This window comes from Chlorocebus sabaeus, chromosome 3 (assembly GCF_047675955.1).
Source record: "Chlorocebus sabaeus isolate Y175 chromosome 3, mChlSab1.0.hap1, whole genome shotgun sequence".
In the NCBI taxonomy this organism is placed as follows: domain Eukaryota; kingdom Metazoa; phylum Chordata; class Mammalia; order Primates; family Cercopithecidae; genus Chlorocebus; species Chlorocebus sabaeus.
In genome coordinates, this window is record NC_132906.1 from 51,723,028 (window position 1) to 51,749,002 (window position 25,975).

The window sequence follows — 25,975 nt, forward strand, 5'->3', positions numbered from 1 at the left end:
TATATATATATAAATAAATAAATAAGAAATTAAAGGGAAATCTAGGCAGAAACATGGGTAAGTGAAGAGGCAAAGGGGTGTGGACAATCTAGGTAGGTTCAGGGAACTGGAATAATTTGGTACGGCTGGGACATCAGGTGTTTGTAAGGCAGGTGGTGAGAAAGGAGAATGGAGAAAGAAAGTGAAGTCTAAGCCATGAAAACCACTATATTCCAGATTGAAGAACCTGACAGTGACCATGCTCAAATAGGGCACCAAAATGAGCTGTTGAAGCACATTTTAATTCTGAGGCATAATTTATTAAATAATACCTTTCAACAACTGGCATATATCTTAGCCAGTCAACTATTGTGATGAAAGTCTACTAATTGTACAGTTTCCTTGAGCAATTAGAAACAACTCTTCAACCAGAGTGAATATTTATAAAATTGAAATGCAAACATGTCATTGCTCTTTTTTTTTTTTTTAATCTTTGCAATATTTTTACCTCCGCCAAGTTACGATATGATCTGAGGGCCTGCCATTCTATTCAATCTTTGGGGCCACTCCCTTTCATGATGTTCCTGCCAAACTTAAATTTTGCATTTTATATTCAAGGACTTGATACAAATTTTTATTTCTTACTGGAATGATCCCCCCCATCACCTATCTATGCTGGATATCTGATAAATCAGTCAGGTCCCTTAGAAACTCATCTTTTTCAGTACGTGAATTAAAACTCTCCTGAGCTCATTAGTAGCCCCAACTGAGAGTCAGTTAACAGCAATTTCTTTTATTTTTCTTTATTTTTTAATTTGTGAGTCTAAGATGAATTAAAACTTATACAATTTCAGGTGCCACCTTTGAGAAGAAGAATACCAAAATTTGAATAAAAATTAGAAACAGAGTGTTGGAAGGCACTATGCATGTGATAGGCCTTGAGGCTTAAGTCACTGTGCTAGGTATTAGGACATATTAGAAAAACAACAGACAATGAATCCAGCTTTCATAATGCTTTAAGCTGTATATGCTTCAGACTGAACAGAAATTACAACTGCTTTGTTAGAATTATTTTTTGTTCATTTGTTTGAGACAGAGTCTCACTCTGTCACCCAGGTTAGAGTGTGCAGTGGCACAATCTCAGCTCACTGCAGCCTCTGCCTCCGGGGTTCCAGAATTATTAACATGAAGTTTGCATGCCTGTAATTCCAGCACTTTGGGAGGCCAAGACAGGCAGATCACCTGAAGTCAAGAGTGGAGACCAACCTGGCCAACATGGTGAAACCCCGTCTCTACTAAAAATGCCAAAAAAAAAAAAAAAAAAAAAAAAGCAAAGCGTGTTGGCACATGCTTGTAATCCCAGCTACACAGGAGGCTGAGGCAGGAGAATTGCTTGAACCTGGGAAGTGGAGGTTGTAGTGAGCTGAGATTGCTCCACTGCACTCCAGCTTGAGTGACAGAGCGAGGACTCTGTCTCCAAAAAAAAAAAAAAAAAAAAAAAAAAAAAAAATTAACATGAAGATTTGAAGGAATAAATGAATGAATCCATTTTGCCATAATAAATCATGAAAGAAACTCTGTTTTCATATGTTTTGCAGATTCTTAAAGGAGTGGTACCACATATTTATTAAAATTCAAGCCTACTTATGTGTTCAGGCAGAATCACTAACTGCTTTGTGAGCTAAGAAAAATTTTAAAAAGCACAAGAAGACATCTTAGCTAGAATGTAAAGTGTGAAAGAACCAAGCCAAAGCAGATACCGAAGAAGAAACTAAAAGAAACACTAATGTATATATTGTTCAGGGAATCTGAGGTTATATCTGGCCAAGCACCACACATCCACGTTTTTTCACTTTTTTGTTGTTGTTGTTGTATTTTCTTTATTCACCAAGTAAGTTTGGCTGTGCTGGCATATATACCCTTTAGTTTAATCTGTCTTACTAGAAGATTCACTCAATTTGTTACATGAAATTGATGCAATTTTGGTCTTGAATCCATCAGAACACACTCATTAATTTTAAGCCATAAACCAATTTCTTGTTTTATTGTTTTTTTTGGGTTTTTTTTCCCCACAACAAATAGTATCATAAATAACCTAAACTTAAGATAAGTGTTCATTGTTTTTTAATACTCTTAATTGGAAAAAGTGTTGAAAATAATATTTAGGGAAACAATAGCCAGGTTAGAATGACATATTAGTGTTATGTGGTAGAAAAACAAGGGGGAAAAAAAATCACATCAGCAGAGGTGAGGAAAAAAAAAAAATAAAACAAAAATGTAAGAGGGTGGTGTTAAAACAATTTTCTGCTATGGGTCTGAAGTAAAAGGTCACTTTCTAATGATTATGTTTCTGTCTGAGTAACACAGGAAAAGTACCCAGACATTAATAGCCAGTCATCAAACCACAGAATTTTAAGGCCATTAAATCATACCCGGGGGAAGAAAGAGATGCCAGGCAAAATCTCTACTAATTCAATTTAAAAGAAAACAAAATTCAAGTAAAAAATTGAACCATTCAAAATATTTTCACAGAATAGAATTAAAATTCATAATTAAAATGTAAGCAATTTTGGCAATGTAAAAATTTAAAACTTCAAAGAGTATTGATATCACACTCTGATATTTTTTATGAAGAATGATACTACAGCAAACAGGATTTCTTAATGTATGATATATTCTAGCTGACCAAAAAATACAAGGACAAGAAAAGCAATCTGAATAGTGATTTCTATGTATAGTAAATTTAAAAGGTGCAGTAGAAGAAACTAGATAGACAATTTAGTCATAACAGCATGTAAGAAATTGAAACAAGACTCTGCATTAAATATTTTCTTCATTTATTTCTGATTAAGACTGGAGAATGTTTACAATAAAATACATATTTTAAGTTGATTCAAATTAGAGTCATAAAGAAGGTCACAAAGTTATAATGCAAGCTAATTATCCAAAAAATATGGATAAGTAATGTACTAACACTTTAATGTGTGAGTGTGTGTGTGTGTGTTTTCATTACAAAATGATGTAACAAGTGAATAAGATAATGAAAGGACAGTATACTTCTCACCCATATTGGGCAAATTTGCTGTGTTAATGAGATACCCTAAACAACACCAGGAATAAATCAATTGGTGTCAATGTAAATGGTAAAAAAAATTCACTAAATAACCGATTGTTACTTATAAATAGTGATTAGAAAATATAAAAAGGCAAAAAGGATTATGCTTTCCTCTATTATCCTCTATTAGAATTATAAAAATTAACATCCAAGAGAACATCCTTTTTTTTTTTTTTTTTTTTTTTTTTTGGATATTGGATCTTGCTCTATCACTCAGGCTATAGAGCAGGTGGCATGACCACAGCTCACTACAGCCTCGACCTCCTGGTTCAAGTAATCCTCTCACCTCAGCCCCTCGGCGTCTCAAGTAGCTTGAACTACAGGAGCATGCCACCATGCCCAGTTATTTTTAAAATTATTTGTAGAGATAGGGTCTCACTATGTTGCCCAGGCTGGTCTCAAACTGCTGGACTCAAGAGATCCTCTCACCTCAGCCTTCCAAAGTGCTGGAATGACAGGGGTGAGCCACTGTGCCTGGACGGAGAACATTCATTCTATTATTGTAAATTTTACTATCGACGAATAGATATACCCACCGGATAGTTTTACTTTTAATATTTAATATTGAAAAATGTTAAATTTTATCATTAACTTCCAAACTAAGTGTTTTTAAATAAAAATATTGTAATGCTTAAGAAAAAAAATCATTTTTCAAGAGAAAACGTGAATATAAGTAGAAAAAGTATTATTAATAAATGTACATATTTACATGTTATGCAAAGCAGTGTTAATAAAATGTATGTATTATTAAATATTTACATTTTCTATTGAGTAAAGTGACAATATTAACACAAACGTAAATATTTTTTCTATGAATGTCATTAAAAGGCACAACAGAATAAAAATTGTATTGAGAGGAGTGAGAAGCAGAGGTAACTATTTCATACAGAAACAATTTCAAGAAATTTATTTTAGAAAATTTGCAGATAAGAATGAAAATTGGTAATAAAATATTTTAATTGCCTCTCCTAGAAATCTCAGTATTCCTCAGAAGGTAATGGAAGAATAACCAACCACTGTTTATGCAAGCACCCCATCACTATAGGCTGTGTATGATTTTAACTTCTTTTCACTTCTACACAGCATCCTTCCAAAGCAGTGGTGATAGTAGGAGTTGGAGTTTTCCTCAGCAACTATAGCCAAAAGAAGTCTAGCAGAAATGTTTACAGATACTTTTTGATATTGAGAGTGATTATAGTGTAAAGATGGATAGCGAACATTATTGCAGACAAAAGCTTTACCAAATACAAAAAAGAAATTGAATTGACAAGTAGCGATTTGCTTTGGCTTTTTGTGATTCTGGTTCACCATTTCTTATCTAATAGCTTTCTAAAAATTATAACGGATATTGACAATAATTAAACTTCTAGCAAAACATTTGAGAGGATGATTTTGAGAGCAAATAAATGTACCTTGAAAAAATTAAGCGACTTAAATATTACGTGACAGGGAAAATCACAAGTAGTAAATAGAAAAATAAAATAAAATAAAGTAAAACAAAGCATGTAGAAGTTTTTCCATCATGTAAAAATATTTTCTATCCTGACCTAAAAACATATACTTTAAAGACTTAAAAGACTTTAAAGGTGATAAAAAGACTTTAAAGATGATACCTGCTCCTGAATGACTACTGGGTACATAATGAAATGAAGGCAGAAATAAAGATGTTCTTTGAAACCAATTAGAACAAAGATACAACATACCAGAATCTCTGGGACACATTTAAAGCAGTGTGTAGAGGGAAATTTATAGCACTAAATGCCCACAAGAGAAAGCAGGAAAGATCTAAAACTGACACTCTAACATCACAATTAAAAGAACTAGAGAAGTAAGAGCAAACACATTCACAAGCTAACAGAAGGCAAGAAATAACTAAGATCAGAGCAGAATTGAAGGAGATAGAGACACAAAAAACTCTCCAAAAAATCAATGAATCCAGGAGTTGGTTTTTTGAAAAGATCAACAAAATTGACAGACCGCTAGCAAGACTAATAAAGAAGAAAAGAGAGAAGAATCAAATAGATGCAATTAAAAATGATAAAGGGGATATCACCACCGACCCCACAGAAATACAAACTACCATCAGAGAGTACTATAAACACCTCTACGCAAATAAACTAGAAAATCTAGAAGAAATGGATAATTTCCTGGACACTTACACTCTTCCAAGACTAAACCAGGAAGAAGTTGAATCCCTGAAGAGACCAATAGCAGGCTCTGAAATTGAGGCAATAATTAATAGCCTACCAACGAAAAAAAGTCCAGGACCAGATGGATTCACAGCTGAATTCTACTAGAGGTACAAGGAGGAGCTGGTACCATTCCTTCTGAAACTATTTCAACCAATAGAAAAAGAGAGAATCCTCCATAACTCATATTATGAGGCTAACATCATCCTGATACCAAAGCCTGGCAGAGACACACACAAAAAAGAGAATTTTAGACCAATATCCCTGATGAACATTGATGCAAAAATCCTCAATAAATTACTGGCAAACCGGATTCAGCAGCACATCAAAAAGCTTATCCACCATGATCAAGTGGGCTTCATCCTGGGATGCAAGGCTGGTTCAACATTCGCAAATCAATAAACATAATCCAGCATATAAACAGAACCAAAGACAAGAACCACATGATTATTTCAATAGATGCAGAAAAGGCTTTTGACAAAATTCAACAGCCCTTCATGCTAAAAAAGCCCAATAAATTTGGTATTGATGGAACGTACCTCAAAATAATAAGAGCTATTTATGACAAACCCACAGCCAATATCATACTGAATGGGCAAAAACTAGAAAAATTCCTTTTGAAAACTGGCAAAGACAGGGATGCCCTCTCTCACCACTCCTAGTCAATATAGTGTTGGAAGTTCTGGCTAGGGCAATCAGGCAAGAGAAAGAAATCAAGGGGATTCAGTTAGGAAAAGAAGAAGTCAAATTGTCCCTGTTTGCAGATGACATGATTGTATATTTAGAAAACCCCATTGTCTCAGCCCAAAATCTCCTTAAGCTGATAAGAAACTTCAGCAGTCTCAGGATACAAAATTAATGTGCAAAAATCACAAGCATTCGTATACACCAGTAACAGACAAACAGAGAGCCAAATCATGAATGAACTTCCATTCACAATCACTTCAAAGAGAATAAAATACCTAGGAATCCAACTTACAATGGATGTAAAGGACCTCTTCAAGGAGAACTACAAACCACTGCTCAGTGAAATAAAAGAGGACACAAACAAATGGAAGAACATACCATGCTCATGGATAGGAAGAATCAATATCATGAAAATGGCCATACTGCCCAAGGTTATTTATAGATTCAATGCCATCCCCATCAAGCTACCAATAAGTTTCTTCACAGAATTGGAAAAAACTGCTTTAAACTTCATATGGAAGCAAAAAAAAAGCCCGTATCTCCAAGACAATCCTAAGTCAAAAGAACAAAGCTAGAGGCATCACGCTACCTGACTTCAAACTATACTACAAGGCTACAGTAACCAAAACAGCATGGTACTGGTACCAAAACAGAGATATAGACCAATGGAACAGAACAGAGTCCTCAGAAATAATACCACACATCTACAGCCATCTGATCTTTGACAAACCTGAGAGAAACAAGAAATGGGGAAAGGATTCCCTATTTAATAAATGGGGCTGGGAAAATTGGCTAGCCATAAGTAGAAAGCTGAAACTGGATCCTTTCCTTACTCCTTATATGAAAATTAATTCAAGATGGATTAGAGACTTAAATGTTAGACCTAATACCATAAAAATCCTAGAGGAAAACCTAGGTAGTACCATTCAGGACATAGGCATGGGCAAAAGACTTCATGTCTAAAACACCAAAAGCAATGGCAGCAAAAGCCAAAATTGACAAATGGGATCTCATTAAACTAAAGAGCTTCTGCACAGCAAAAGAAACTACCATCAGAGTGAACAGGCAACCTACAGAATGGGAGAAAAATTTTGCAATCTACTCATCTGACAAAGGGCTAATATCCAGAACCTACAAAGAACTCAAACAAATTTACAAGAAAAAAACAAACAACCTCATCAAAAAGTGGGCAAAGGATATGAACAAACATTTCTCAAAAGAAGACATTCATACAGCCAACAGACACATGAAAAAATGCTCATCATCACTGGCTATCAGAGAAATGCAAATCAAAACCACAATGAGATACCATCTCACACCAGTTAGAATGGCAATCATTAAAAAGTCAGAAAACAACAGGTGCTGGAGAGGATGTGGAGAAATAGGAACACTTTTACACTGTTGGTGGGATTGTAACCTAGTTCAACCATTATGGAAAACAGTATGGCGATTCCTCAAGGATCTAGAACTAGATGTACCGTATGACCCAGCCATCCCATTACTGGGTATATACCCAAAGGATTATAAATCATGCTGCTATAAAGACACATGCACACGTATGCTTATTGCGGCACTATTCACAAGAGCAAAAACTTGGAATCAACCGAAATGTCCATCAGTGACAGACTGGATTAAGAAAATATGGCACATATACACCATGGAATACTATGCAGCCATCAAAAAGGATGAGTTTGTGTCCTTTGTAGGGACAGGGATGCAGCTGGAAATCATCATTCTTAGCAAACTATCACAAGAACAGAAAACCAAACACCGCATGTTCACACTATAGGTGGGAACTGAACAATGAGATCACTTGGACTCGGGAAGGGGAACATCACACACCGGGGCCTATCATGGGGAGGGGGTAGGGGGGAGGAATTGCATTGGGAGTTATACCTGATGTAAATGACGAGATGATGGGTGCTGATGAGTTGATGGGTGCAGCACAGCAACATGGTACAAGTATACATATGTAACAAACCTGCACGTTATGCACATGTACCCTAGAGCTTAAAGTATAATAATAATAATAAATAAATAAATAAAGATGATAAAAATGCTTTAAACATAAGATAACACACTCAAAGTGAAGTGGTTATAAAGGTGATTGGAAGGAGGGGAATCAAATAAAGATATCGTGTAAGAAAAGTTAAAATGCAAAAATTTTAAGTCTGCATTGGAAGTACAAATGATCGTAAACAAATTGGCATTGATTGAATTCATTCTTTTTTTTTTTTTTTTTTTTTAACTGGCAAAGGAGACTTATGGCAAAGAAATCAGTCTTAAAACACACATGGAACCATTAACATAAGTATGTACTAAAATATATCTCAAACTAGAGAACTAGAATAATAGGAAAAGGAACAATTAAAGAAACAAGTTTCAATAGATTAAAAACTTTCCTAAGCAGAAGAAAGAGTTGAGATTGTTAAAATAAATTTCCAAATAGTAATTTAAAAGAATGAGAAGTAGGCCTCAGATTGTACCCCAGAAACATTTTGACTTTTCAGGAGGAATTACAAGCTTTTTAAGCTGTTGTCTCTCAGGTCTACATCCTCTCCTGTATTTTCTGCTTCTGAAATAGGGGCTAAATCTCTGGAAACCGCTTTTCTGCTTTGCCAGCTGGTTCCCTATTAGGATCTGACATCAGTGGGTGGCAAAGACTGAAAGACTAGAGGAGAGTAAAGAGTCTTGTTTTTTTGCTTGCTTTTTTTTTTTTTTTTTCCTACAAGTGTCACCCCATCCTTTTCTCACTGTAGCAGCAATAGTTGTTCTGTAGCATCAGACATCCCTAGTTTGCAGTTTTTCTAAGATACGCCATCGGCTTCATTGAGACTACTCTAAGACATCAGCACCAGCAGATTCGCATCCGCTCCTCAGAGCTCTGGGTCCCAGGTCTTTCCTGTTGAGACTAGCTCCAGCTAAGCAGTGGCCCAAATCGCAGTTGACTAAATTTCAGTGCACAGGCCCCTTCCCCAAGCTTCTAAATCTTAATCATTTTCAACTTGTCTTTTAGTTCTCCACCCCCAGGAGAAGTAGCTATTATTTTGAGTTGATTAATTTACAATATAGTGTTATTTTGTTGACTTTTTGGTTAACTAGTAAATTTTTATACTTACTCAACAAAACTTTGTATTTAATATTAAAATATCTTTGTTTAGAATAAATGATAAATGACTGTTCTGATGTCTGGCTCTTGAATGAATGTTAACTAATATAAACATAGTAAAAACATCTATAAGAATAAAGGTTTGGGTTATAAAAATGCATATGAAAGATAAAAAAAATCACTGAACTTACATATCTCCCCCACTCTGCAAAAAAGACAAAATATAAGTAAATAATATCTATTGAATTTTAAAAATACAAGGCAGAGATGTTAAATTACTTAAGCTAATTTGCAAACAATGTGAAAAGACACAGGAAAGTCCCTTTCAGACATAGAATCTAATAAATTACATAATCAACACATACTTCCTGGAAAGTAATAATAATAAAGTGAGATGCATTCACTTGGAAATTATTAATTTTTGGAATACACGAAGAACTCCATAAATTAAAATGAAAAAGAGAGCACACAGAAATAGACACAGAGAAAATTTTGAAAATAAACTTTAACAGAAGATATACAAATGACTAATACATATATTAAAGATTTTTGATCACATCAGTTCTTGGAGAATGTGACAACACTATTCACCAGAATGGAGAATGATAAATAAAAGACAAGTCGGATGTCACCAAGTCAGTAGGGTGCAGGGAGCATTCAGAATTCAAAAATCTGTTAATGTGTGGACAAATTAGGAAAACCAGTTACAAACACTTTTGAGCAGTATCTACTAAAACTGAGCACAAGTAAAGCCTAGTAATTTAAGTTCTAGGTCTACAACCAGCTAAAATGTGTGTGTATGTTCACCAAAAGACATACATAAGAATATTCATAATTGCATTATTCTTAATCATCAAGAAGAGGAAATAACTTAAATATCCAACTACACTCAGTAGTTGAATGTAGGAAAATGAATAAACTTGTAGTATAATAATTGTTATACTTTGGATGTGTGTCTCCACCCAAATCTCATATTGTAATGTACAGCCCAGTCCTGGAGGTGGGGGTAATTGGGTCATGGGGGCAGATTCTCATGAATGGTTTAGCGCCATCCCTCTTGGTACTGTCCTTACAATAGTAAGGGAGTACTTGTGAGATCTGGTTGTTTAAAAGTGTGTAGCACCTCCCACCTGGATCTTTTGCTCCTCCTTTGACCATATGATGTGCCTGCTCCCCCTTAGCCATCTGCCATGATTGTAAGTTTCCTGAGGCCTCCCCAGAAGCTGAGCAGATGTCAACATCATGCTTCCTATATAGCCTGAAGAAGTGTGAGACAAGTAAACCTTTTTCTTTCTATATTTCCCAGTCTCGAGTATTTCTTCATGGCAATGTGAGAATGGACTAACACAGTAATAAAGAAAAATAAACTTCAAGAACAACTATTAATACTATAATTTGTTAAATTCTGAATTTAAAGACAAGAGTAAGTAGAACTAAATCAAATGAAAATTAAGAAAATAAGGAAAAAAATACACATAGCCTCTGTGTATGATTGTTTGATTACAAATAAAAACAAAACCATATAATGACACTGGCAAATGCTAGGACAAGATAAAATTAGTGATAACACAAACAGAGAAAAATAACAAATTAGCACAATCACAACATAGAATGAGGAGATAGCAATACTAAATAAATGATTCGTGGCAGTGATGAAATTAGAAGTGATATGTGACTTCCATCTGCTAAATTTTAGAATATCAGTAAAATGGAAATGTTAAAGGTACTATATATAAGAGTGTACATAAAACTTCAACTGTTATTTCTTTCTCATGCTTAACAAAATTATGCTTCTCATTATTTAAGGCAATTATAGCAGATAAATTGTAGGAAGCTGCTTCATTCATGCCATGATGTTATGCTGAAATAAGATTCATATCATAATGAAAAATGTTATAAAATAATTTATAAGCAACTTTGATCCAAAATCATTGCTAGAATATGGAATGCAAAAAAATTAAAGAATTAATGCAATACGAGCAAGAAGGATTTACTTAGATATGTAATATGATTTATAGAGTCTTTATGCAAATTACCACATAAACAGATCAAATAAGAAAACAATCATCACCTTGACAAATTCATAAAATGCATGCTAATTTTAGAAAATAAAATTTATACTATGGAAACTACAGACAGTAAAATACTGCTTTTAACCTTAAACAATATATGTATATGAAACAACTGAAATTAGAGACTATAAAGCACTATAAGGGTTTTCCAATTAAAATGGATAGATAAGGACACCTGATATCACTACTATTTAGGTAATTATTCTAAAAATATAAACAACACAATAAAAAGGAAATATATATTAAGAAAACAGAGAAAAAGTTTCTTTATTAGTTTATTAAATATTTATCTTTCTAGAAAATGTATTATCATCAATTGAATAGTAAATACAACAAACATACACATTTAGTTAAATGGTTATATATAAATTATCTTTTACAATTTAATTGTGCAATGATTAATGTTTAAATAGATATAAACACAAAATAAGGTAAAATATTCAAAAATATGAATAAACATGAATAACCTCAGAAAAAAAGAATAACTTTGCCAAAATTAAACAGCACTAAAATACAAGGAAAGTAATTTTAAAAGATAAAAGTACAACTATCTTCTCAGTAGAAAATACTAACATTTAAAATTTAGAGATACCACATCTTTCTCAAACTAATCTGTAAATATTTATTTACAGAGAAAATTCTAAAGGGATGTTTAAGAGTGACTTTTTAAAATCTGAGAAATGTATACCGAAGTTTATAAAAAAGGATTTAGAGGATAGTGGGAGTGGTGGCTCACGCCTGTAATACCAGCACTTTGGGAGGCCAAGGTGGGTGGATCACGAGATCAGGAGATCAAGACCATCCTGGCTAACACAGTGAAACCCATCTCTACTAAAAAATACAAAAAATTAGCCTGGCGTGGTGGCGGGCACCTGTAGTCCCAGCTACCCGGAAGGCTGAGGGAGGAGAATGGCATAAACCCAGGAGGCGGAGCTTGCAGTGAGCTGAGATCGTGCCACTGCACTCCAGCCTAGGTGACTGAGCAAGACTCTGTCAAAAAAACAAACAAACAAACAAACAACAACAAAAAAACAATTTAAAAGATAACTAACCAAAAGAACTTTTGAAAAACAGTTATTATAAAGAATATGCTTTATCTTTGCATTAAACAAAATGTATAATGTGAATATTTATTAATTTTATATGTATATCTGTGTGTAGGCACATATACAGTGTTAATTCACTTTTTATGAGCCAATTCTATCAAAACAAAGATAAATAAATGGAACTTCATTAAATTAAAACATTTCTGCACAGCAGAAGATACAATCAGCAGAGTGAACAAACAACCCATTGATCGGAAGAAAATATTCCCAATATATACCTCCAACAAAGGTCTAATATCCAGAATCTACAAGGAACTCCAACAAATTAGCAAGAACAAAACAAACAATCCCATTAAAAAGTGGGTTAAGGATATGAATAGACAATTCTGAAAAGAACACATACAAATGGGCAACAAACATATGAAAACATTATCAACATCACTAATGATCAGGGAAATGCAAATCAAAACCACAGTGGATTTAACCACCTTACTCCTGGAAGAATGATCATAATCCAAAAATAAAGAAAATAAAGTAATAGATGTTGGCATAGATGTGGTGAAAACGGAACACCTTTACACTGCTGGTGGGAATGGAAACTAATACAACTATGGAAAGCAGTGTGAAGATTCTTTAAGGAACTAACAGTGGGACTACCATTTGATCCAGCAATCCCACTGCTGGGCATCTACCCAGAGGAAAGAGGTCATTATACGAAAAAGATACTTGCACATGTATGTTTATAGCAGCACAATTTGCAATTGCAAAAATATGTAACCAGCCCAAATACCCATCAATTAATGATTAGATAAAGAGATTGTGATATATATGTATACCATGAAATACTACTCAGACATAAAAGAAAATGAAATAATGGCATTTGCAGCAACTAGGTTGGAATTGGCGATCATTATTCTAAGTGAAGTAACTCAGGAATGGAAAACCAAACGTAGCATATTCTCACTCATAACTAGGAGTTAAGCTGTGAGGATACAAAGGCATAAGAATAATACAGTAGTAGGGAGTGGCCAAGATGACCAAATAGAAATGGCTCTACTCTCAGCTGCTAGAGAGAAGATAAAAGTGGCAAGTGAATTCTACATCCTTAATTGAGGTACCAAGTTTCTCTTATTAGGACTGACTAGGTGGTTGGTGCAACCCACAGAGAGTGAGGAAAAACAGGGTGGAGCAAGGGCCCACCTGGAGCTGTACAGGAAGGGCACTGGGAGCTTCCTCTCCTAGTCAAAGAAGGTGGTGAGGGATTGTGCTATCCTTCCATGAAAACCATGCTTTTCCCACAGATCCTTGCATTCCCCTTGTGATCCCCAGATCAGGAGGTCCCCACCACCAGGGCCTTCTGTCACAAGTACAAAGCTGTGCAGACTCATGGTGGCTGCTTGAGTGGGCAGCCACTGGAGCTGGCACTGGGATACAGGAGTATTTTCTCTGAAACTCCTATGAGGCAGGAGATCTGTCCGCTCCCGTGTGAAGGAGGCTGAAGCCAGGGAGCCAAGTGGCCTCACTCCCACAGAAACTCACAGTCTAAAACCTACTGGCTTGGAATCTCTGCCAGCTAGCACAGCAGGCTAGAGACTGCCTAAGAAGATGAGTTCCCAAAGAGGGAGGGACTGCTGCTATCATTGTGCTCCAGTCAACTGCTTCCTTTTGCTGTTGGTGCCAGAAAGACTGGGTGGTCTGGACTGGGAGCAATTTCTCACAGGGGAACACAGTGACTGGGAGAGTTCGTGGCCAGACTGCTTATTTAAGTAGTACCCTGATCCACTCCTTCTCACTAGAGGGGGCCTCCCCATGGGAATTTCAGCATCCTCCGCCAGGGATTTATGAAGAGAACTCTGATATCCCTGAGAGGAGGGAGCCCATAGGAGGAGGGGCAGCTGCAGTATCATGCCTCAGCAGTCTTAGTCTTTTCTGCCTGCTGGCTCTGGAGAGTCAGGGCAGCCCAGACGAGGGGGATTTTCCCCAGCGCAGCACACTTGCCCCACCAAGCTGCAGTCTGACTGCTTATTTAAGTGGCTCTTTGATCCTGATCCTCCTGACTGGATGAGACCTCCAAACAGAAGTCTCCAGACACTTCATACAGGAGTATTCAGACTGGCATCAGGTTGGTGTCCCTCTGGGACAGAACTCCATGAGGAATGAGCAAGCTGCCATCTTTGCTGGTCTGCCGCCTGCAATGGTGGTATCTCCAGGGGTGGGAGGGACCCAGGCAAATAGCGTCTGGAGTGAACTACCACCAAACTGCAGCATTCCTATGGAAAGGGGGCCTGACCGCTAAAAGAAAAACAGAGAGAAAGCAACAGCAACAACAACATCAATGAAAAAGACCCCATAAAAACCCCATCCAATGGACAACAGCCTCAAAGATCAAAGCTAGATAAACTAATGAAGATGAGAAAAAATCAACACAAAAATGCTGAAAACTCAAAAAGCCAGAGTGCTTCTTCTTCAAATGATAGCAACATGTCTCCAGCTAGTGCACAGAACTGGGCTGAGGCTGAAGTGGATGAATTGACAGAAGCAGACTTCAGAAAATGGGTAACAATACCCTTCACTGAGCTAAAGGATTATGCCCCAACTCATTGCAAGGAAACTAAGAACCATAATAAAACACTATAGGAGCTGTTAACCAGAATAACCAATTTAGAGAAGAAAATAAATTACCCAATGAAGCTGAAAATCATAACAGAACTTTACAATGCAAACACAAATATCAACAGATGAATAAACCAAGCAGAAGAAAGAATATCAGAATTTGAAGACTATCTTGCTGAAATAAGGCCGACAGATAAGATTAGAGAAGAAAGAATAAAAAGGAATGAACAAAACCTCCAAGAACTATGAGATTATGTTTAAAGACCAAACCTACATCTGGTAGAGTTACCTGAAAGAGATGGAGAGAACAGAACCAAGCTGGAAAACACTTCAGGATATCGTCCAGGAGAACTTTTCCAACCTACCAAGACAGGCCAAAATCTAAATTCCGGAAATACAGAGAACCCCAGTGAGATATTCCACAAGAAGACCAACCCCTAGACACAGAATCTTCAGATTTTCCAAGGTCGAAATTAATGAAAAAATGCAAAGGGCAGCCAGAGAGAAAGGCCAGGTCACCTATAAAGGGAAGCCCATCAGACTAATAGCAGACCTCTTAGCAGAAACCCTTCAAGCCAGAAGAGATTGGGGGCCAGTATTCAACAGTCTTAAAGAAAAGACATTCTGACCTAGAATTTCGTAGCTGGCCAAACTAAGCTTCATAAGTGAAGGAGAAATAAAATATTCTTCAGAGAAGCTAATGCTGAGGGCATTTGTCACCATCAAGCCTGCTTTGCAAGAGCTCCTAAAGGAAGCACTAAATATGAAAAGGACAAACTGTTATGAACCACTACAAAAACACACTTAACTATACATACCAGTGATACTATGAAGCTACTACATAGACAATCTGCAAATTAACCAGATGGCATTATGATGTCAGGATCAAATTCACACATAACAATATTAACCTTAAATATAAATGGGCTAAATGTCCCAATTAAAAGACAGAATGGCAAGCTGGATAAAGAGTTAAGATCCATCGATATGCTGTATTCAAGAGACCTATCTCCCATGCAAAGACTCACACAGACACAAAATAAAAGGATGGAGGAAAATTTATCAAGCAAATGGAAAACAGAAAAACGCAAGGGTTGCAATCCTAGTTTCTGAGAAAATAGACTTTAAATCAACAAAGATCATAACAGACAAGTCCTTGAAGAAGACTGATTTATTGTTTGCATTTGTAAAAGGATTTATCTGGAAGCTTTCATAAATAAGACTGCAGAGAAAAGAAGTAAAAAGATCAGAATAGAAGCTGTTGCAGTTATCTAGGAAAGAGGTGACACTAGTTTGATTTAGATCTGTGGTTCTCACAGGGAAGACAGGGGCTGTATTTTGCCACTTCCCAGGAAATACTAGGCAATGTCTGGAGATATTTTTGCTTGTCACACTGAGGTGGTGGGTGAGGGGCATCCAGTGGGTAGAAAACCAAGACACTTCCAAACACTCTGAAATGCACAGGACAGTAGACTTCTTTCAACAAAGACTCATCTAGCCTCAAATGTCAATAGTGTTGAGGTTGAGAATTCTTGATTTAGAGGGATAGCAATGAAGATGCTTGAAAAGTAACCTAATGTAATTATGCAAAAAAAGATATATTGAATATCAGATTTGAGTAGTTTTTTGAAGGCTACTCAAATAGTTTTCCAAAAATGATATCAATTTTCCTATGAAATATATTTGATACTTCTTTAATAATCAATTAATGTGAATAAATTTTGGGTTCTGTTGTCTATAGCGAGAGCACCAGTCTTTATTTGTCAATTTAAAAATATCAACAGCTTAAAATGTTTTAAAGCAATTTTTATCAGCTTATTAAAACTTATTTTTCAAATAATATTTACACAACTTTTTTTCTAAGATTAAAAAATGAGAAAAAAATGTACTTACTTGCCATTCAATGCTGCTACACCAACTGTGCTCCGAGCAATTGACATACTGGCTACAAATGTCCATTGTTGACTCTGTGGATCCCACCTTTCCACTGTATTCAGATAGCTCCAGCCATCATGGCCTCCCACAGCATAAATAGGGCCTTCAAGTACTGTTACGCCTAAAACATTACATAAAAGACTGTTATGACTATAGTTAATATCATATTGAACATTTAAAAATCTGTTAAGTGGGTAGATCTCCTGTTATGTGTCCCTAATACCATAAACTTAAAAACTAAAATAAAATTTGAATAGATTTATTTCACAATGAGATTTTAAAAATTAAAGCAACAGTACAAAACTATGAATTCATTTAGCATAGACTTCAGTTGTGAAAGAACTATTGTAATCTCATAGAAACTACCTACCATTAATTGAATCATTCCATTAAAGTGAAAACAAAATTGGGAGCCAAAAATAAGTATTATGACCTAGATGCTTTATAAAATAATACTAATTCCCATGTTTATGACCATATGAAGAAACGGATACTAAAAATCAAAGGTAAGATGTCTTGGGCCTCTACTTTTAAAGAACATTTTTACACTGCTATTTAAAATACTTTGTTACTTACAACAATGTTACCTTAAAGCAATGTAATATTACCAGTTTGAATTTCAGAATAGTATTCTCTGTACTTTGGCTTCCCAAAATTAAGTTAAAATAAACTTATATAAAGCTTAGAATATATGATATATTTCATATTATTAGCTAAAATTACTAAATACAAGCAATTGAAACAAATACAATTAATAGAGAGCCATCCATGGGAAGATACATACAACTAGTACTCATTGCTTTTCTAGTAAACTCATATCTTCATAAATAAATTTTCTTAAATGCTCAACAGTTGCTAACTATTTAAATATCATGTTAATATTGATTGATGTGCTCTCTTTAGCTGTTGAGAAATTCTGATGAATATTTCCTAAAAGAGCACAATTTGAGGCTGATTATAAAGAAGTCTGAAGCATCTGTGATTTTTACCCTACTACCAAGCTAACAAATTAGACTGCCACAAATTTATGCATATTGATTAAGACATGACTCCTGTATCAAAGAAGAAATACAGTTTATTACTCATAGCAACAGCAATAGTCAGAGTATCAACAATTTTTGTTTCTGTTGCTGGTTCCCCAAGCCCCAGTTCCCATAGGGTGATTCAAAGAAGGTAATCAACATGGCCTTAATCTTTCTCTTCTCTTGATCAAACTTTAGACAGTTTCTTCCTGTGTCTAGAGCCCTGGCTTCATTTTCCTTAGAGCATTTACTTTAGAAAACTTATAACTGTAAATTATTTCTCTGCTTCTTTTAGATGTAAACCTTTGATAAAACCCCTTGCCAGTTTCACAACCCAGGACTGTCTTTCTCAAGGACTTGGGAGCTGCTGTTCCTTTGAAATGTATTCGTTAAGGTATTCTATCTCCCAGACTCCTGAAAGTATAGGAGCCTAACTTCAGTTGGTACCTTGCCACAAGCTATAAAACTACCTTTTGAAATAAAGATAACAGAAAGTTGACTATTCCTTTGAGTAAGGCCAATTAGCAAACACAGATTGCCTATGGTATGATCCACCTACCCAACCTAGTTCCCAAAAACTCTACCACCTTTGTTTTAGAAGAGTGTAGTTCAGTCAATTTTGTCCTCTCTTCCTTACTGCAAGCCTTCAATAAAATGTCTTGCCTGTTTACAATTGCCTCATACAATTTTTGCTTTGAAAAGGGTTAATTGAAACCTATACATGCAGTAGATTGTATTATGGAAAAGAACTATAATTTATAATGGCCAATAAACATGCAAACCGATTGCTCTGGAAGGAGATATTATCTTTATGCTTTTAAGCATGATTGCATTTTATTTTGGAGACAGGAAATATCTCTCTGTTCCTAGTCTTTCTGTTAAAACAACCTCCTTTTAAATATATTCAGGAACAAAGGGCACTCAGTAACTTGACTTTAAAGATGTGCAGAAATATGAGAGACCCATGAAGAACTGTCTCCCAAAACTGATGTAAAAATAAAATGACAACTCATTTATTCATTCATTCATTTAACTATTATTCATTGAATGACTTTTAAGTGTCAGAAATTATTATTGGCACTGAGGACACAGTGATGAATTAGGCAGACAAAGTATCTGCCCACAGCGAGCTCCTATAGCAGTCAATGAATCAACTAAAATGGAATAAGTGCATTATTCCCAATAAGTAAGCATGCTTCACACATATTACACAATTATACAAGTATAATTTATTAAAAAATGTAGCCAAATAACATTAAAAATGTTCTACAACACACATTCAACTTAGGAATGTTATTTTACACAATCTTATGCATATAGAGGGATCGTGTTTTGAGTGCAGTCATAGTTAAAATTAAAAAGCACAAACTTCAAATTTTATTCTTTCATTAGGTAGGAAATGGGGATTAGAAAGGATGCATAAATGTGAAGGTTGAGGTTATTTCAAAAGGAGATGATATATCTCATAGGCTTTTTAGATAATTATAGGTAGATATATGTATCAACAATAATTAACTACATGGAGATTAAAGTGAAAACATCAGTGAAGTTGTCAAAGAGATGCTGAAATCAACTTTTTACTGAGCACCAATTAGATACAGAGTAGACTTTAGGATAGGTTGTGTGCCTTAGATTGGGTAGAAAATATTTTGATTGATTTATGCTTTTCTGGAGAATATTATATCTATCTGAAAGGACCAGATCACTAGGATAATTTAATAAAGTTAATAGATTTAAATTTTGTTGTAAGAGCAATGGAAAATCACCGGCATGTTTCATAATAGGGATGTGACTGTTATGACAAATTTATTCTGGATGTTTTATAGCAAATTGATTGGAGTCAGGTTAGGTTAGGTGGCAGTCAGGAGATGATTAGAAGAAAATTTCAGAAATTCAAAAAGTAGAAGGTAGTAGATTGAATTAACGGGTTTCAGTTTAAACAGAGTAAAGTGAAAATATTTGAAATATATTCGGGGAGTATTGCTGTTCGAATTTATTAACAGAATGCATAGGGTTGTATGAATGGAAAGGACAAATCAGGGCCAGATGTGGTGGCTCACTCCGGTAATCCCTATACTTTAGGAGGCAGAAGTGGGCAAATCACTTGAGGTCAGGAGTTCAAGACCAGCCTGGCCAACAAGGCGAAACCTCATCTCTACTAAAAATACAAAAATTAGCTGAACCAAGATTGCTCCACTACACTTCAGCCTGGGCAACAGAATGAGACTTTGTCTCAGAAAAAAACAAAAACAAAAACAACAACAACAAACAGAAGAAAGATTAAATTAGAGATATATAAATTGGTTAAACAATTGAGAAGTTTAAAGGGTAGAAAAATTTGAAAATTATTTTTGGGGAACATTTGAGAACTCCATTTTGGATATATCATGTTTAAAGGGACTATTACACATTTAAATGGGGCAAATACATAGGCAGTTAAATATACATGCCTACAGTTCAAGACAGTGTTAGAAGTATATGTATAAATTTTGGAGTTATCAATAATTATATGGCTTTTAAAATCATAATCCTAGATATAATCAGTTAGGAAGACACAGAGACCATAATCTAGCTTTAACTAGCTCTAGTATTGGTTACATGAAGAGAAAACAAAAAAGATAGAGAAGAAATGGCCAGATAGGTGAGAGGAAAATCAGAAGCTTTTGGTATTTGGAAAGTAAGAGTGGAGAAAGTTTCTAGGAGGATGGGCTAATCATTGGCTTTCATATTTCTGACCAAGTGCATATTTATATAGGATTTAAAAATAGGTTCTGCACATGGTTTAATCCATTCTGGTTACTACTAAGTTATATATCCTACAAATATCATCCATATGTGCCTTGTTTTTCTTAATTGCTGGAGGTTACTTGGCCTTATAAAAATGTTTCACCAAAAGTATAATATATATATGTATATTACATTAATATATAATATATAAATATATATTAAATTACCTTGTATATATAATGAAAACCTTGTAAGTGTTCAGTTTAATGGTATTTTATTACAAGAATATCACTGTATACCTACCGACTATCACTTCCACTCCAAAACCTCTCATGCAACTTCCCAGTCAGTATACCTTCCAAAAGGTAACAATAATTTTTGAATTAATTCCTCATATAAGAAGTTTTTCCTGATTTGAACTTATAAATTAATATAATTTAAAAAAATTCCTTTAAAGTTGTATCTGTGACATTTTTATTCAGAAATTAGGTGAGATAGTAACATTTTTAAATTACATATATTATTACACTGTATAGTTATGACACTTTTATAGCTCCATGCTATTGTTGATGAAAATTTGCATGGTTTCCAGTTCTAATATTTTCAAAATAAAGCTGCAGTGTACAGTTTTTTGATGCACATACGAATTCATTTTACCTAGATGTAAAATGTCTGGGTCATAGAATATACTTACATTGAAATTGAGTAAATGTATCAAAAAGTTTTCTAGTTTTTTTTTTTTAAAAAACCGATTTTTATTTCCCTCAGTAAAGGAGAGGAACCCCGTTTTCTGATAACCTCTCACAACTTGTCACCGTGAAACATTTTAATTTTAGTCATTCTGATGAGTGAGTAATTGTATCTCATCATTCTGTTAGTTTGCACCAAGCTGATGACTGACAAAACTAGGCATTTTTTCACGTGATTTTTAGCCACTTGAATATCCCTTTCTGTGAAAGCCTGTTAAAAACATCTTCATTTTTAATTGGATATCTCTTATTAATTACATCATCTTATCAATTTGTAGCAGTTCTTGTAATCAATTTTAAATATTATGGATATAAATTCTTTGTTAATTTTAAAAATAAAATTAATAATAAAATTTAACATTGGTGGAATTGATATCCAAAAAATATAAAAATGGACCATGGCCAATACACAAAAGTCAATCTAGATGGATCATAGAATTAAATATAAAAATTAAAACAATAATCTTTTCATAATATAATGGACAAGCATAACTAAAATAGATAACCATAGCATTGTCTTTTGCGGAAGACAAATATTTCTCAAACAGAACATGAAAAATGGTTGTTCTAAATTTTAAAATATTATAAATATAAAAATTAATATCCCTTTGATATTCCATATGAATTGTTTTTGCAATTTTCCCAATTTTCCCCCAAAATACTGATAAAATCTTGATTGAGATGGTATTGAATATATAACATTTTTTAGATAATTAATGTCTTTACAACATTGTCTCTTCTAATCAGAATGTGGTATATAACTTCATTTTATTAAGATTTTAACTTCTGGAGTAATGTTTGTTTGAAACTTTTATTATAACATTTTATATCTATTACTGAAATGATCACTTTGCATTTGATTTACTTATGCTATTACAATTGGCATTTTTTATTTTTTATTTGTTCCATCAATAAATAGAAAGAAAATAGGTTTTTATGTATTGACTATATCCAGTAGCCTTGTGAAATATTTATAAATAATTGTCACAATAATCCACATATCTTTTGTATTTTCTATGTAAACAATTATGTCATTCCAGAATAATGCCAGTTGTATTTCTTTCAATATACTTACTATACATTGTAGTTCTCTTTTGCTTTATTTCAATGACATTATATTCAATGACATTTATTTCAATGACATATATTTGACATTTAAAATTCTTCTTGCTGAATTGATTGTTTTAAGTTGTCAAATATTTCCTTTTTTCCAGTAATGCGTATTGCTCTAAAGTTTAGTGTAATTAATTAATGTACTAATTAATTACATTAATTAATTTAATAATCAGCAACACTAAGAATTAGATAAATTCTAATTCATCTAATTAATCAGCTACACTAAGGTTCTTTCAGTTCCAATATGCTAATCTTTGACTTTGGTTATTTAATGTATTTATACTCAATGTAATAATTGATTTTATTAGATACAATTTTAATATTTTCTTGTTTCATCAACTTTTTTTCTCATTTTCTTTCTCCAATATTTTTGTTGCTCTTATTGTTCTATGAGTAAAATATTTCATTTTTTTCCTTTTCCTCATGTGTCACCTTATTGTTGAGAGAACACATATAATTCAGTTTGTCAAACAGGTAGTAAGATTATCACATAAGGCTCCCACAAATGAGAGACCACATTGCATAACCAAGATTTGCTAATAATATCAAGGAAAAAAGGTATTCTGAAGCATATGAAAAACCGATAGATGTCTAGGACTTTTCTACCTAGTGATTTCCTTCCTTTCTTTCCAGGATCTTGACACATTGTGTGAGCCTTCATAAAAAGGCTAAATTCTAATTGATGCCTCTGTCATTCAGATACTGTAGCTAGCCCTAGATGCCAGATTTCAGTTTGACTTTTTGACTGAAGAAGGAAGAAATAAATAAATTTCTCCAGAAATGCATGGAGAAAGTAGAAACAAATGTTGAGTCAACCTTTGTACTCTTCTCACCCCTTTCACATCCTGTTCTCAAGTCCAGGCTTCCTTAGTTTCTCTCTGATGACTTCAAGAATTTGATTTGTGTGTTTTATTTAGCTTTTACAGTTATACATATTAGGAAGCTTACTCAGATAGCAGATACTCCATCAAGGCCAGAAATTAAATTTGTGAGCTACCTTTTAACTTTATTTTTAATGTAAACATTTAATAATGTAATATAATCAACTGTATTGATTGTCATTAATGTTTTAGTTTTTGTTTATATGTCAGTAAGAGTTTCCTCTACAGCTACCATTTATATAGGCAGGTTTCTATTTCTGTCTATATTGTAATTTATTTACTTTAAACTGGGGACAACTAGAATAATTATCTCATGGTGTTATGATGAAGATAATAATAATTAATATGTAAAACACTTAGAACAGAATCTGATTCATTGCAGTCACTCAATTTTTTGCAAACCATTGTAATTGATATTACTGTCTTCATACTCAAGCCTCAGGGACAATATAAAAAGGAAATTCATGAAAGGCAATATATAAAGATCCTATAAGTATATAAAAATGTTCAATAGTGTTAGTAAGTAGAACAACCAGTATATTAAAATAAAATATCTTTAGGAGAAAGTTTTAGCCAACCAAAAAAGTTTAAAACATGACAATATCAAATGTTGCTAAGAACATTAGGAATTGAGAAGTCTTCTATATTGCTGATGAATTGAAACTTAGGAACACAATTAGGAAGATAAATTTAACTATCCTTAGTGAAAATATTGTAATCTAGCTTTCACAGAAATATGAAATATTTTGTAATTAAAAATATATTACTATACACAGCAAAATACACTAAATGCAAAGACTAGAGAATATTTAATATAATAAGCAAAGGAACATTTACATTATCCATTAATCTTTCAACACAGGTATCTATCCTTTGCTTTAAATACTAGAAAGTTTACCATCTCTCTACTGGAGATGCAATAGAGCCTATATTCTAGAAGAGAATATAGACAATAAACATACAAATACTGAAGGATTTTATATATTACTATCCTTTAATTAACCAAGTTATTGCCTGTGAGACTATCAGAGGAGGGGACAGAGAAAAATGCCAATGAGTTCTGGTTTAGGAGTCTACCTTCTTGGGCCCTAATCCCAATCCATTATTACCACTTGCATTAGTCCATTTTCATGCTGCTGATAAAGACATACCTGATACTGGGAAGAAAAATAGGTTTAATCTGACTTACAGTTGCACATGGCTGGGGAGGCCTCAGAATCATGGCGGGAGGTGAAAGGCACTTCTTACATGGTGGCAGCAAGAGAAAATGAGGAAAACTCAAAAGCAGAAACCTCTGATAAAGCCATTGGATTTCGTGAGACTTATTCACTACCATGAGAACAACATGGGGGAAATCGCCCCAATGATTCAAATTATCACTCCCATGATTCAAATTATCTCCCCCGGGTCCCTCCCACAACACATGGGAATTATAGGAGTACAATTCAAGATGAGATTTGGGTGGTGACACAGAGCCAAACCATATCACTACCAGTATGACATCAGAGAAAGATATTTAAATGTTTTGAGTCCTAGTATCCTCATGCTTAAAGAGTATATAACTCATAGCATTTGTGTGAAGATTAAATAGAAAATGCATATAACAGTGCTTGGCAAATGATAAAGTTTTAGTACATTTTAGTTGTTATATAAATCAAATGGTCAGAATGGTCTGTCTTAGGGGTGGTCAGTGAACCTAAGAAATTAAAAATTGCAAGCAGAATGATAGGGCAAGTGTGAAATATGTCATTACTCTCAAAACTTAAATTCCTCTCTCAAACATCTCTAACTATAATTAAATTAAATTGTTTAGAAAGTAACATGTTCCCAGGATTGTTTATTTTAAATATCTATGTTTTGAAAGTATCCATGTTTTCCTGGAAAATATTCATACTTTATGCTTCCACTTCTAAAGGAATATATTCTTGCCACAGTATTTTCAAACTCTAGGTGCCTTATTATGTGATTCTCATATTTCTTGCAGCTGTGATGATTTCCTTGCAGAATGGGCTCATTAAGGAGGGTGAATAGTTGGACTAGAATAATTTCAAAATCAAAATGATATATTCAACTACTTCCTAATGGTTACTAAAAATATCTTTACAGATGCAGCAAGGTTATGAGTTTAAAAATATTTTTCTGTGTTATGTTCAGTATCAATATTAAAACTACATTCTAAAAATAATTATCTAATAGAAGAGAAACATCTAAAGTCACTTTTCATACAACTCAAGCTTAATAATTACATGATGACTTCTGATAATTTTTAAAATATCTTTTAGATATTTTATGTTGCAAAAATGTACCTTTTCCAGTACATATGATTACTTATAATTTTTGGACTGTAACTTCTTGCATATATTCCCCTTGAGAATTCTGCAGCAAAATATTTACCAGAATTTTTCTATATATATATTTTAAGATAGTTTATTGAAATAAACAATTTTCATGTAACATGGCACAAGTTAAAATCAAATAACTTCCCATATGGGTTATAGAACACATAACTATATCCGATGAAGATGTTGGCCTTTGAATATGGAGAATGAATTGAGGAAGATAATCTGTCTATACAGATCATTCCCCATAATGCTGTCAAGTTTTAGCAAAAGGTAGCCATTCATAATTTCGCTGAAACTAATTGTTATTTCTGTAACAATTCACCCAATTAATTGGTTCTCCTGAAAAAGAAATTGTTATTTTTCTTTACGCTTGTTAATATTATCCATTCAGAA

The 25,975-nt window shown here is 33.9% G+C and overlaps 1 protein-coding gene across 2 annotated transcripts in view; it reads right to left on the reverse strand.

Moving 5' to 3' along the window:
- The window catches only part of KLHL1 (kelch like family member 1), a 790,359-nt gene that overhangs the window by 28,073 nt on the left and 736,311 nt on the right, over nucleotides 1-25,975 (reverse strand). For both annotated transcript variants that reach the window (XM_038007727.2, XM_007960556.3), the window contains exon 8: nucleotides 16,704-16,866. In XM_038007727.2, the coding sequence (XP_037863655.2) occupies nucleotides 16,704-16,866 (163 nt within the window). The remainder of the gene's footprint in view (nucleotides 1-16,703; nucleotides 16,867-25,975) is intronic.